This window comes from Bufo gargarizans, chromosome 7, assembly GCF_014858855.1.
Source record: "Bufo gargarizans isolate SCDJY-AF-19 chromosome 7, ASM1485885v1, whole genome shotgun sequence".
In the NCBI taxonomy this organism is placed as follows: Eukaryota; Metazoa; Chordata; class Amphibia; order Anura; family Bufonidae; genus Bufo; species Bufo gargarizans.
Genome location: NC_058086.1, coordinates 76,041,057 through 76,053,536, shown reverse-complemented (window position 1 = coordinate 76,053,536; position 12,480 = coordinate 76,041,057). Strand labels below are relative to the sequence as shown.

At 44.6% G+C, this 12,480-nt stretch overlaps 1 protein-coding gene across 2 annotated transcripts in view; it reads left to right on the top strand.

Annotated features, from left to right (window-relative positions):
• MYH9 (myosin heavy chain 9) overlaps window positions 1–12,480 on the top strand; it is a 304,187-nt gene that overhangs the window by 110,651 nt on the left and 181,056 nt on the right. For both annotated transcript variants that reach the window (XM_044302210.1, XM_044302209.1), the window contains one exon: window positions 8,980–9,123. In XM_044302210.1, coding sequence (XP_044158145.1) covers window positions 8,980–9,123 — 144 coding nt within the window. The remainder of the gene's footprint in view (window positions 1–8,979; window positions 9,124–12,480) is intronic.

The following is a 12,480-nucleotide window of genomic DNA, read 5'->3' as shown; positions in this document are numbered from 1 at the left end:
CGCTTTAGGTGTTGCACAATTTTTAATGGAATACAATTTCAAAATGTCACTTTTTGGGCAGATTTTCCATTTTAATATTTTTTTCCCAGTTACAAAGCAAGGGTTAACAGCCAAACAAAACTCATTATTTATGGCCCTGATTCTGTAGTTTACAGAAACGCCTCATATGTGGTCGTAAACTGCTGTACGGGCACACGGCAGGGCGCAGAAGGAAAGGAATGCTATGTTTTTTGTAAGGCAGGTTTTGCTGGACTGTCTTCTTGGCACTTTTTTTTTTTTTTGTTCACACATTCATCTGACAGATTAGATCATGTGGTAATTTTATAGAGCAGGTTGTCACGGACACGGCGATACCTGATATGTACACTTTTTTATTTAAGTTTTACACAATGATTTCATTTTTAAAACAAAAAGTTTGTCTCCATAGTCTTGGAGCCATAGTTTTTTGTTTTGGGCGATTTATCTTGAGTAGGGTCTCATTTTTTGCAGGGTGAGATGACTGTTTGGCACTATTTTGGGGTGCATATGACTTTTTGATTGCTTGCTATTACACTTTTTGTGACTTAAGATGACAAAAAATGGCTTAGTTATTTTTTTTTTTTTTTTTTTTTTACAGTGGTCACCTGAGGGGTTAGGTCATGTGATATTTTTAGAGCCGGTCGATACGGACACGGCAATACCTAATATGTATACTTCTTTTTTATTTTTTTTGTGTAAGTTTTACACAATGACTTCATTTTTGAAACAAAAAAAATCATGTTTTAGTGTTTCCATAGTCTAAGAGCCATTGTTTTTTCAGTTTTTGGGCGATTATCTTGGGTAGGGTATGATTTTTGCGGGATGAGATGACTGTTTGATTGTTACAATTTTGGCGTACATGCGACTTTTTTTTATTACTTTTACCGCTAATTGTGACAGTTCAATCTTTCATGGACTCGATATGCCCCTCAGCAAATATCTTGGTGTCGTCTTTCCAAAATGGTGTCATTTGTGGGGTGTCTGTACTGCCCTGGCATTTGAGGGTCTCCACAATTATTACATGTATGGCCAGCATTAGGAGTTTCTGCTATTCTCCTTATATTGAGCATACGGGTTATGAGATCGCTTGGTCCACCTAGAAGCTAAAAAAAAAAAAAAACAGGCAGCAACGCAATAAATTTATTAACATCAACTTTTATAAACTTTATATAACCTTTGAAACAGAACATTAACTTTTTTGCTTGCCTGTGATGAAAGGCCCCTAAGACCCCTGTGTGCCTGTCCTGTGTCACGCGATCCCTACACTAATAGTGTACCTGTGTGTGGTACTTGCAGAAACAGTCCCCTATGCATAGGGCAGGCTGGTCAGGACAAAAAAAAAAAACCTGTGGTGTCACGCCTTATTCCAGCCCTGCTACAGACACGACATCTATCTTGGGGAACGCTGAGTTGGGGTACCAGGATAGACACTCAGGAAGTGTCTGTCATGTAGCTGGCTAACTACATCAGGGACTTGGGGCACGGGCCCTCCTGGATGCAGAAGTTCCAAAATGATCTCTTCCTGGAATTTTTGGAAGGATCCTGTTCCCCCAGCCTTACTGTAGAAAACAAAACTGACGCCACCTTATACCAGAGTCTGGTGTGGCGGGGCACTAAATAGGGAGCCAACATCTGGACATTGAAGTCCACCCCTCCCATGTGAAGGTTATAGTCGTGGACAGAGAGGGGTTTCTCAATGACTCCAGTTGCCCTTTCAATTTGTACTGTTGTCTGCGTGACTGGTGGACAGAAGATAAACGTCCCTCTTGTCCCTCCACTTCACCGCGAGCAGTTCTTGGTCACACAAGGCAGCCCCCGTACAAGTCAGGTATTAACGAGCCGTTGGGGGGGGGGAAGCCCCGTGACTAGGTCGCGTGGTACCACAGCATTGAATTCAGACTAATGTAAGTGCCGAAAGAGGGCCATGCTTGTGTAAAAATTGTCCATGTATAAGTGGTACCCCTTGTGGAGTAATGGTGACACCAAGTCCCAGACAAATCTTGCCACTGCTCCCCAGGTAGTCAGGACATCCAACCGGCTCCAATTTTGAGTCTTTTCCCTCATAGACCCTAAAACGATATGTATAGCCTGTGGGCCTTTCACAGAGCTTATACAGTTTGACCCCATACCGGGCGTGCTTGCTGGGGATGTACTGTTTGATGCCAAGGCGCCCGGTAAAATGTTCAAGGGACTCGTCTATGCAGATGTTCTGATTGGGGGTAATCTGGATGACAAACGGTCTGACGGGCCGAATTTTGTGGAGCTGTTCATAAGCAGTGTGGCCTCTCGGTTTTATTGTCAGTGAAATTTCATAAAGCGCATGATGACCTCAAAGCGTGCCCTGGACATAGCAGCAGAGAACATGGGCATGTAATGTATTGGGTATTTAGACCAGTAGGACCGCAATACATTTTTCTTAGTTGGACCCATGCTGAGGATAAGGCCCAAAAATATTTTAAATTTGGAAACTGACTGGTTCCCACCAGTAAGGCTGGGCATGGAAGCTTTCCGGATTGGCTGTTATATACTGTGTGGCGTAGCGGTTGGTTTCTGCCACAACTAAGTCATAGAGATCCGCGGTGAAGAACAGCTAGAGCTCAAACTCAAGGGCCGATCCTAAATGAGCTGTCTGCACGCAAACTCCAGACTGGGTGGTGAAAGGGGGCAATACGGGTGCGGTGGAAGCAGGGGATTTCCAATTTGCGTTTGCCAGCACCTCTGGGAGACTAAGGGCTCTACAGGTCTGTGAACGTGGTGGCTGCGACAGGAGAGTTACTGCACAAGCCACCGTGCCAGCTTGAACTGCCCTTCTGGTGCTCGCTACTTCACCAGGGAATACGGCAGGATGTGCTGCGCTGCTGGTGTATGCCGCACCATAAAGATCAGCTCTAGCACCACTCTGCTGCAAACGAGTCATCACGCGGGGTATGCAGAACACTGACATGGGGTTGGGTACGCCTGACCATAGCAGGGACCTCAACCTTGTCATCTTCGCTAGCAGTTAGAGTGCCACTGCTGTCTACAGGTCTATATTCGGAACCACTGGATTCAGCGGGTGAGGCGTCCCCATCGCTTTCATCCATCAGGGCAAGAATCCTGTAGGCCTCTTCAGCGGAATACCCCTTTGACATTTTGGGCTAACTAAATTTAGGGGGGTGTTCCTCTGAGACTACCCAGGAAAAAGAGCACACCTGCCTAGTAAAAAGCAGTGCTTGCGAAGTAAAGCTGCAATTGCTAATAAAGATCCAGAAAACTCAAGTGATCTTTATAGCGCCGCAGCGATTTTACGGTGTTTTTGCAGTAATCGGAAAAAATTAATTGCCACTACGGTGGGGCGGACTAAACACAAGTGTGGGTACAAGATCAGGCCTGATCGGGCGAACACTGTTTTTTGTAGAGCCTAAGGTGACCCTAATGTACTGATGTAGATCTGATTGCGATCACTCTTGATCACTTACAGACTTGAGTGCAGTATAACATTACTGTAAGGGCTCAATCGGACGACCATACCCGTTTTGAGATCTGCAAATTGTGGATCTGCAAAACACTGGTACCGGCCACGTGAGTTCTGCATTTCTGTGAGATTGCGGTGTCCTGTGTAGAAATGTCTATTCTTGTTTGCAATTATAGGCACAAATATGACCTGTTCTGTCTTTTTTTTCTGGGGGCAAAGGACGGAAGTACAGATGTGGATGGAACACTGTATTGAAACTAATAGGTCCACATTTTGCAGAACAGATGCGGACAAATATATGGTCATGTGAATGGGCCCTAAATCCCATGTCTCATGCCATATGCTGCTGTGTCCAGTAATTGGCTGCAACAGTGGGGGGTATGACTACATGTTATTGCTGCAGCAAAGTAAACAAAAGCGCAGCACTGGAAGCGGTTGGTGGACCACCTCCCATCACACTAACGCCAAAAGGCGTGACTGCGGTTGCTCCCTCAGGTCACACTAACGCTGATCAGCGTCATCTCGTGTGGCCTGAGATTTCCTGTGAACGCACGCTCACAGGAGCGCGCATTCACAGGATTTCACAGTTCAGAAGTTCATCTACAGCCTGCTGGCCACGATCATTGGCTGGCAGGCTGTGGATTTTTGAAATGACCAATGAAATGGGTATGTTAGATGCTATTTTGAAAATAGTATCTGATATACCTGCTCCTCTGGTGGTCTCTTGCTTGGATCGACCACCAGAGGACACAGGCAGCTCTGTAAGTAGCACCAATCAAACCAAACACATACACATTACACCCCCCCCCCCCCCGTCACTTATTTAACCCCTTATTAGCCTCTGATCACCCAATATAAACTCCCTGATCGTCCCCCTGTAAGGGTCCCTCATCACCGCCAGGTATTTAGCTACTTGCTAGGTAGTTGGCTCCCAGCCCACCGCACCGCAGTTACTGATTAGTCGCTAATTAAAGTCATCACTGTCGCTAATCGGCACTACTATATAGCATCTGTAAGTGATCAAGACTGATCGCAATCAGATCTATATAAGTACATTACCTGATCTTGAGCGCACACTTGCGTTCAGTCAGCCCCACCGCGGACTGATTATTTTTTTTTCTGATCACTGCAAAAACACCGTTAAATCGCTGTGCCGCTATAAAGATCACTTGAGCTTTTTGGATCTTTATTAGCGATTGCAGCTATACTTCCAAGCACTCCTTTTTACTAGGTAGGTTTGCTCTTTTTCCTGGGTAGTCTCAGATGAATACTCCCTAAATTTAGTGAGCCCAAAATGTCAAACAAGGGGTATTCCGCTGAAGAGGCCTACAGGAATCTGGCCGTGAAGGATGAAAGCGATGGACGCCTCACCCCCTCAATCCAGTGGTTCAGAATATGAACCTGTAGACTGCACTCTAACCGCTAGAGAAGATGACTAGGTTGAGGTCCCGGCTACGGTCAGGCGTACCCGATCCCATGTCAGTGTTCTGCATACCCAGCATGATGAGCCTCATTTGCAGCAAAGTGGTGCTAGCGCTGATCTTTTTTTATGGTGCGGCATACACACAGCAGCAGCGCAGCACATCCTAGACCTTCAACCAGCACTGCCTTATTCCCTGGTGAAGTGGCGAGCACCAGAAGGGCAGTTCAAGGGCAGTGGCACATGCAGTAACTCCCCCGTCGCAGCCACCGTGTTCACAGGCCCGTAGAACCCTTAGTCTCCCAGAGGTGCTGGCAAATCCTAATTGGCACTCCCCTGCTTCCACCACACCCGTATTGCCCCCTTTCACCGCACAGTCTGGAGTTCGTGTGGAGACCGCTCATTTGGGATCAGCCCTCGAGGTTTTTTAGCTGTTCTTCACCGCGGATCTCTATGACCTAGTTGTGGCAGAAACCAATCTCTACGCCACAGTTTATTACCGCCAATCCAGAAAGCTTCTTTGCCCAGCCTTACCGGTGGAAACCAGTCAGTTTCCGAATGTAATGATTTTTTTTTTCGGGCCTTATCCTCGGCATGGGTCTAACAAAAAGTATTGCGGTCATATTGGTCTAAAGACCCAATACGTTACATGCCCATGTTCTCTGCTGCAGTGTCTAGGGCACGTTTTGAGGTCATCATGTGCTTTATGCATTTCGCTGACAATAACACCTGTCATCCAAGAGACCGCCTTATGACCGGCCCCTCATAGATCATTTATCATCCAGATTTGCAGATGCATATACCCTTAATCAAAACATCTGAATAGATGAGTCCCTTGTACATTTTACTGGGCGCCTTGGCATCAAACAGTACATCCCCCAGCAAGCGTGCCCAGTATGGGGTCAAACTGTATAAGCTCTGTGAAAGGGCCACAGGCTATACATATCGTTTTAGGGTCTATGAGGGAAAAGACTCAAAACTGGAGCCGGTCGGATGTTCTGACTACCTGGGGAGCAGTGGCAAGATTGTCTGGGACTTGGTGTCACCCTAACTCCACAAGGGGTACCACTTATACGTGGCCCTCTTTTGGCACTTACATCTAGTCGGAATTCAATGCTGTGGCACTGCGCTGCCTAGGCCCCCCCCCCCCCCCCCCCCCCCCCCCACAGCTCGTTAGTACCCGACTTGCACGGGGGAAGAGGGCTACCTTGTGTGACCAAGAACTGCTCGCGGTGAAGTGGAGGGACAAGAGGGACGTTTACCTTCTGTCCACCATTCACGCAGACACGACAAATTGAAAGGGCAACTGGAGTCATTGAGAAACCCCCTCTCTGTCCACGACTATAACCTTCACATGGGAGGGGTGGACTTCAATGACCAGATGTTGGCTCCCTATTTAGTGTCTCGCTGCACCAGACGCTGGTATAAGGTGGTGTCTGTATATTTAATTCAATTGGCTATGTATAGTAGTTGTGTTCTCTACAGTAAGGCTGTGAGAACAGGATCCTTCCTAAAATTCCAGGAAGAGATAATTTCGGAAATGGAGGGTCAGTGAGCCAGCTACATGGCAGACACTTCCCGAGTGTCTATCCTGGTACCCCAACTCAACATTTCCAAAGGAAAAGATGTCTGTAGCAGGGGTGGAATAAGGCGTGACACCACCTTTTTTTTATTTTATTTTTTATTTTTATATATATTTTTTTTTGTCCTGACCAGCCTGCCCTATGCATAAGGGAGTGTTTCCGCAAGTACCACACACAGGTACACTATTAGTGTAGGGATCGCGTTACACAGGACCTCTCCTTTCACCTGGGACAAAGTACATAATGTACTTCGCCACATCTCTGGGCGCTTTGCACATTGTCCCATGGGGAAGGAAAAGTTTGTCCCCCTTAAGGTGTAAAAAAAAAAATCACAGGTAAGCAAAAAAAGTTAGTTCTGTTTCAAAAGTTCAATAAAGTTTTATAAAAGTTAATGTTCTGTTCAAATGTTATATAAAGTTAATGTTAATTTATTGCGTTGTGGCTTTTTTTTATTTTTTATTTTACCTTCGTGGACCAAGTGATCAATCTGCTGCAGCACTGATGTGCATTCTGACAGAAGCATTGCGCTGCTGTCAGATTACACAAGTCGTATGCGGCGCTGCAAGACGAGATTTCTCCTCTGCAGTAAGAAAGATACGTTTGCCGAAGCTTATGAGCTGAGGGGTGGTGTTTATATGCTTTGGCAAACACTTTGAATAAAAAATTCCGGCAATGATTTATTCATCCACATCGATTGATGTGAATTGAGAAATCGGGTTTGCCAGGGCATACGAGCTGAGTGGGTTTGGATGTTGGGTGGAGCTCCTATGTCCTGGCAGATGCCTTTCCCCTTTTGCACATTTTTTGGCAGATTTTTTCATCCACATTGATAGATGCGATCAGAGGCTGAACGGAAAAAAAAACTCATTATCCGTATGATCAATATAAGGAGAATAGCAGAAACTCCTAATGCTGATCATACATGCAATGATTGTGGAGACCTCAAATGCCAGGGCAGTACAAACACCCCACAAATGACCCCATTTTGGAAAGACACCCCAAGGTATTCGCTGAGGGGCATATTGAGTCCATGAAAGATTGAACTTTTTGTCACAAGATAGCGGAAAGGGAGACAGAGAAAAAAATGTTAATGTCCGCTAACTTGTGCCAAAAAAAAATGATCTATGAACTCGCCATGCCCCTCACGGAATACCTTGGGGTCACATGTGGGTTATTTATGCTGCCCTGGCATTTTAGGGGCCCTAAAGCGTGAGAAGTAGTTTGGAATCCAAATGCGTAAAAAATGCCCTGTGAAATCCTAAAGGTACTCTTTAGAATTTGGGCCCCTTTGTGCACCTAGGCTGCAAAAGTGTCACAAGTGGTATCGCCGTACTCGGGAGAAGTTGGGCAATGTGTTTTGGGGGTGTGTCTTTTTACATATACCCATGCTGAGTGAGAGAAATATCTCTGTAAAATGACAACTTTGTATAAAAAAAATTGGGAAAAGTTGTCTTTTAGAGAAATTTCTCACCCTTCATGGGTATATGTAAAAAGACAGACCAAAACACATTGTATGGCAATACCACATGTGACACTTTTTTGCAGCCTAGGTGCACAAAGGGGCCCAAATTCTAAAAAGTACCTTTAGGATTTCACAGGGCATTTTTTACGCATTTGGATTCCAAACTACTTCTCGCGCTTTAGGTCCCCTAAAATGCCAGGGCAGTATAAATACCCCTCAAGGGACCCCATTTTGGAAAGAAACCCCTCCCCCCCAAAAAAGGTATTTCGTGAGGGGCATGGCGAGTTCATGTAAAATTTCATTTTTTGTCACAGGTTAGTGGAATGTGAGACTTTGTAAGAAGACATTTAAAAAAAAAAAAAAAAAAATTTCCACTAACTTGTGCCAAAAAAAATATATAAAAATTCTAGGAACTCTCCATGCCCCTCACAGGATACCTTGGGGTATCTTCTTTCCAAAATGGGGTGCATTCTAGCACCTCAAGAAACATGACGGGTGCTGAAAGTCAGAGCTTCTTCAAAATGCGGAAATTCATTTTTGTGCCATAGTTTGTAAACGCTATAACTTTTGCGCAAACCAATAAATATACACTTATTGGATTATTTTATCAAACACATGTAGCACAATAAACTGACACAAACTTGTATAGAAATGTAATTATATTTGAACAATTTAACCAGAAAGTTAAAAATGCACTTTTTTAGAGAATTGTGGCTTATTTTGATTAATATCGGAAAAACAAAAAATCTTAACAGCAATCAAATACCACCAAAAGAAATCTGTATTTGTGAGAAGAAATGGAGTTAAAATTCATTTGGGTGCCAAGTTGCATGACCGAGCAAGTTGTGAAGTGACGATTTTGTAAAAACAAGCCTGGTCACTATGGGGGTATAAACCTGTGGCCCTTAAGTGGTTAAATATAGAAAATATTTTTTTTGTATCTTTAATTCCTGGTTCAGGGCAATTAATCAATGGGGAAAACCACTATAGGGTTTAAAATGTGGGATTTACAAAGTAGTCTGTTTCAACTTGTGTCTTTCAGCTGATCTTCTGTTAGAGGCCTACAATAAGTACCGTTTCCTTTCCAATGGACATGTTACCATTCCAGGTCAGCAGGATAAAGATTTGTTTCAAGAAACTTTGGAGGCAATGAAAATAATGAGCATTCCTGATGAAGAACAAATTGGTATGTGTTGAAATCTAGTTTTACAGTAGCTTTAGTGGATCTGTCACCACAGGTTTTGGAAAGTAATTGTATTCCACATTAAAAAATTCTGGCGCATCTAAGTTTTTCTCATTCTTGTTAACCACTTAATCCACAATGATGTACCTCATGTAAGTCATGGACTGCAGTGCATTAAGTCACTGAGATGTACAGGTTTGTTCATGGCTGCAAACTGTCGCCATGTCTATACACATGGTGACAGTGCTGAGAACATGGCTGTTACAGCCAGGGTTCTTGGCTAACTGGCCCAGGACCAATGAGGATGATCCCTCTGGTTAGTCTATACAGACTAGCCAATTGGAGGATTTTAACACTAGCTAGTTAGATGTTTAGATGGCCCCTGCTGCAGCCTCCAATGTTCCCCTGCAGCTGCTGTCCCCCAGTTTCGGTATGGCCGACGGCCTGGGCAACTCGTGTTAGCTGCAATAGACAGCTGAAACTCTGCTGCAACAGCTGACCTCAGTGCCCGCACAATGTTGGCCATTTACCACAATCCATGCTGTGGACCATAGACTGCTGTATGGAAGGGGTTAATGGTGGGAGTGCCCTCCCGCTTCCATCATGCCGCTGCGCTGCCATGGCAGCATTCCAATGGTTGAGGGGCAGAGCTCACTCTATCAAAAAAAGAATTCAGCACTCTAGCTGAACAGTTAAAAATAATTTATAGAAAAATCCATTAAAAACTAAATACAGAGCCCTAGTCATACAAAAATAAAGTAAAAAAATAAATGGAAGGTTCAATGGTTTTTCTAGATCTGCACATTTATAATTGGATAAAAAGGGAAAAATGCACTACACGACTGGTAGTGCCGCATCCCAAACATGATCTATAAAAGGATTACGTTATTTTCCCTCACTGTGAACGCCATAAAAAAACTGACGTTATTGCAATTAGGGCTGCAGCTAACTATTATTTGAATAATCGATTAGTTGCCGATTAATTACTACGATTAATCGGAAAAAACGACAAAATTACAAAACAGAGGTTTATATGATCTTACTTGAAAAATTATGTTCAAAGGCCATATTAAAACAAATTGTGGACGACACTATTATGGGGGATCTGTGGACGACACTATTATGGGGGATCTGTGGACGACACTATTATGGGGGATCTGTGGACGACACTATTATGGGGGATCTGTGGACGACACTATTATGGGGGATCTGTGGACGACACTATTATGCGGGATCTGTGGACGACACTATTATGGGGGATCTGTGGACGACACTATTATGGGGGATCTGTGGACGACACTTATGGGGGATCTGTGGACGACACTTATGGGGGATCTGTGGACGACACTTATGGGGGATCTGTGGACGACACTTATGGGGGATCTGTGGACGACACTTATGGGGGATCTGTGGACGACACTTATGGGGGATCTGTGGACGGCACTTATGGGGGATCTGTGGACGGCACTTATGGGGGATCTGTGGACGGCGTTATTATGGGGGATCTGTGGACGGCGTTATTATGGGGGATCTGTGGACGGCGTTATTATGGGGGATCTGTGGACGGCGTTATTATGGGGGATCTGTGGACGGCGTTATTATGGGGGATCTGTGGACGGCGTTATTATGGGGGATCTGTGGACGGCGTTATTATGGGGGATCTGTGGACGGCGTTATTATGGGGGATCTGTGGACGGCGTTATTATGGGGGATCTGTGGACGGCGTTATTATGGGGGATCTGTGGACGGCGTTATTATGGGGGATCTGTGGACGGCGTTATTATGGGGGATCTGTGGACGGCGTTATTATGGGGGATCTGTGGACGGCGTTATTATGGGGGATCTGTGGACGGCGTTATTATGGGGATCTGTGGACGGCGTTATTATGGGGGATCTGTGGACGGCGTTATTATGGGGGATCTGTGGACGGCGTTATGGGCATAACAGTGCACAGACCCCCCTCCCCATAGCAGTGCTATACACAGACCCCCCCTCCCCCTTCCCCCTAACAGCCCCGGCCCCGATGCTTGCATCTTTATTTTACCTTTTTACAATGACGCTCCCGCTCCTGTAACAGCCAGGAAGAGCGGACGGCGGTGTAACGTCACTCAATCACGTGACGCGCCTGCTCCGCCCACTTCATGAATGAAGGAGGCGGAGCAGGCGTGTCACGTGAGTGACGTTACGCCGCCGTCCGCTCTGCCTGGCTGTTACAGGAGCGGGAGCGTCATTGTAAAAAGGTAAAATAAAGATGCAGCGCCCGCCCGCCCGAATAGCAACGAATCGGCGATTATTCGATAACTGGATTCGTCGACAACGAATCCAGTTATCGAATATAATCGATTACATCGATTAATCGTTGCAGCCCTAATTGCAATTTTGCAAAACAATTGTATTAAAAAGTAATCCGTCATGCACACCTAAATGGTACCAATAAAAACTGCACCTCGTCGCACAAAACCAAGCCCTCAGACAGCTAGGTTGGCAGAAAAATATAATTATTTTAGGTTAGCATGTGGAGATGCAAAATATAACTTTAATCAAAGATTTGGGCTGAAAGATGTGTAAAATGTGAAAAACTATATAAATGTGGTATCGCCATAACCATATCGACCCACAGCATAGTTATCATATAATTGTACTAATACCCATAACAAATATAAATTTTAAACAGAAAGCATTGCAGTCTTTGCTCACCTCGCTACCTAAAAAAAGTATAGTGATAAAGTCATGTACCTTTTAAAATCGGACAAAAAAAGCCCTCACACAGCTCAGTTAAGTTATGGCCCCTAAAACCATTTGCGCAAATTCCATGTTAGAAAATCAGTATGTTCTGTCTCTTCTGATCCAAAACAAGCTGTTTCTATATTCTTTGAAACCACTCACCATACCCCTTAATGAATGCCTGGGGGGTAGCTTCCAAATGGGGACCTCAGGGTCTCTTCAAATGTGACAGGGCATCCAAAAAAAGCCATATGGCATTTTTTTTCAGCTACTGAGCCCTGTGGTGTCCATACAGCAGTTCGTGGCCACATATGGGGTGCTGCTGTATTCAGGAGAAAATTGATAGTGGGGTGCATTTTCTCCTGTTACTCCTTGTTGAAATAAAAAATTGGGGCCTAAAGTGATATATTCTTGTAATATGTGTAATTTTTCATTTTCACAGCCAAGTGTTTGTTTAAAAAAATAAGTGCTCCCCAAAGCCATATGGTGCTCCTTCTCTTCTGAGACCTGCAGTGTGACCACACAGCAGTTTACAACCATATATGGGGTATTTCTATAAACTGCAGGATGGGGGTAAGTTTCACTAATATAACTACCAGCAATGGCTGTCAACGATGTAAAAACAAGATTTTTGTG